Raw genomic sequence first — 345 nt, forward strand, 5'->3', positions numbered from 1 at the left:
CTGAAGCAAAATTAATAAGAACGTTGTGCAGTCACCAACTTATCTCCACGTAGCAGAGAAATGCGTAACCAAATGTTTTATTAACACAAAAAGAGCCACAGTGACACAGCTGATGCCTCAGACACTTGAGTTCCCTGCCAGTGCTCTGTTGGCAGTCATCTTTCAGCACAAGATACTTCCTCCAGCCATTGGTTAATCTCTCCTCCTCCAGTTTGTGGCTCTGCCTGTTATACGCAGTGTAAGAGAAATACACATACCGATTGTGTTAGATTGGGTGCACTAAATCCCTGTTGCAGTGTGGCAAGCAATGTGGATTCAGCCAGTGCTCAAGGAATTGCTCTTCCG

General features: G+C 45.2%; 1 protein-coding gene across 1 annotated transcript in view; it reads right to left on the minus strand.

Moving 5' to 3' along the window:
- Window positions 1-265: 265 nt before the first annotated feature.
- LOC104501586 (chromosome unknown open reading frame, human C17orf67) overlaps window positions 266-345 on the minus strand; it is a 4,211-nt gene continuing 4,131 nt past the window's right edge. Inside the window, exon 4 of the mRNA XM_010145421.1 lies at window positions 266-345. Coding sequence (XP_010143723.1) covers window positions 266-345 — 80 coding nt within the window.

This window comes from Buceros rhinoceros, unplaced genomic scaffold, assembly GCF_000710305.1.
Source record: "Buceros rhinoceros silvestris isolate BGI_N320 unplaced genomic scaffold, ASM71030v1 scaffold17831, whole genome shotgun sequence".
NCBI lineage: Eukaryota > Metazoa > Chordata > Aves > Bucerotiformes > Bucerotidae > Buceros > Buceros rhinoceros.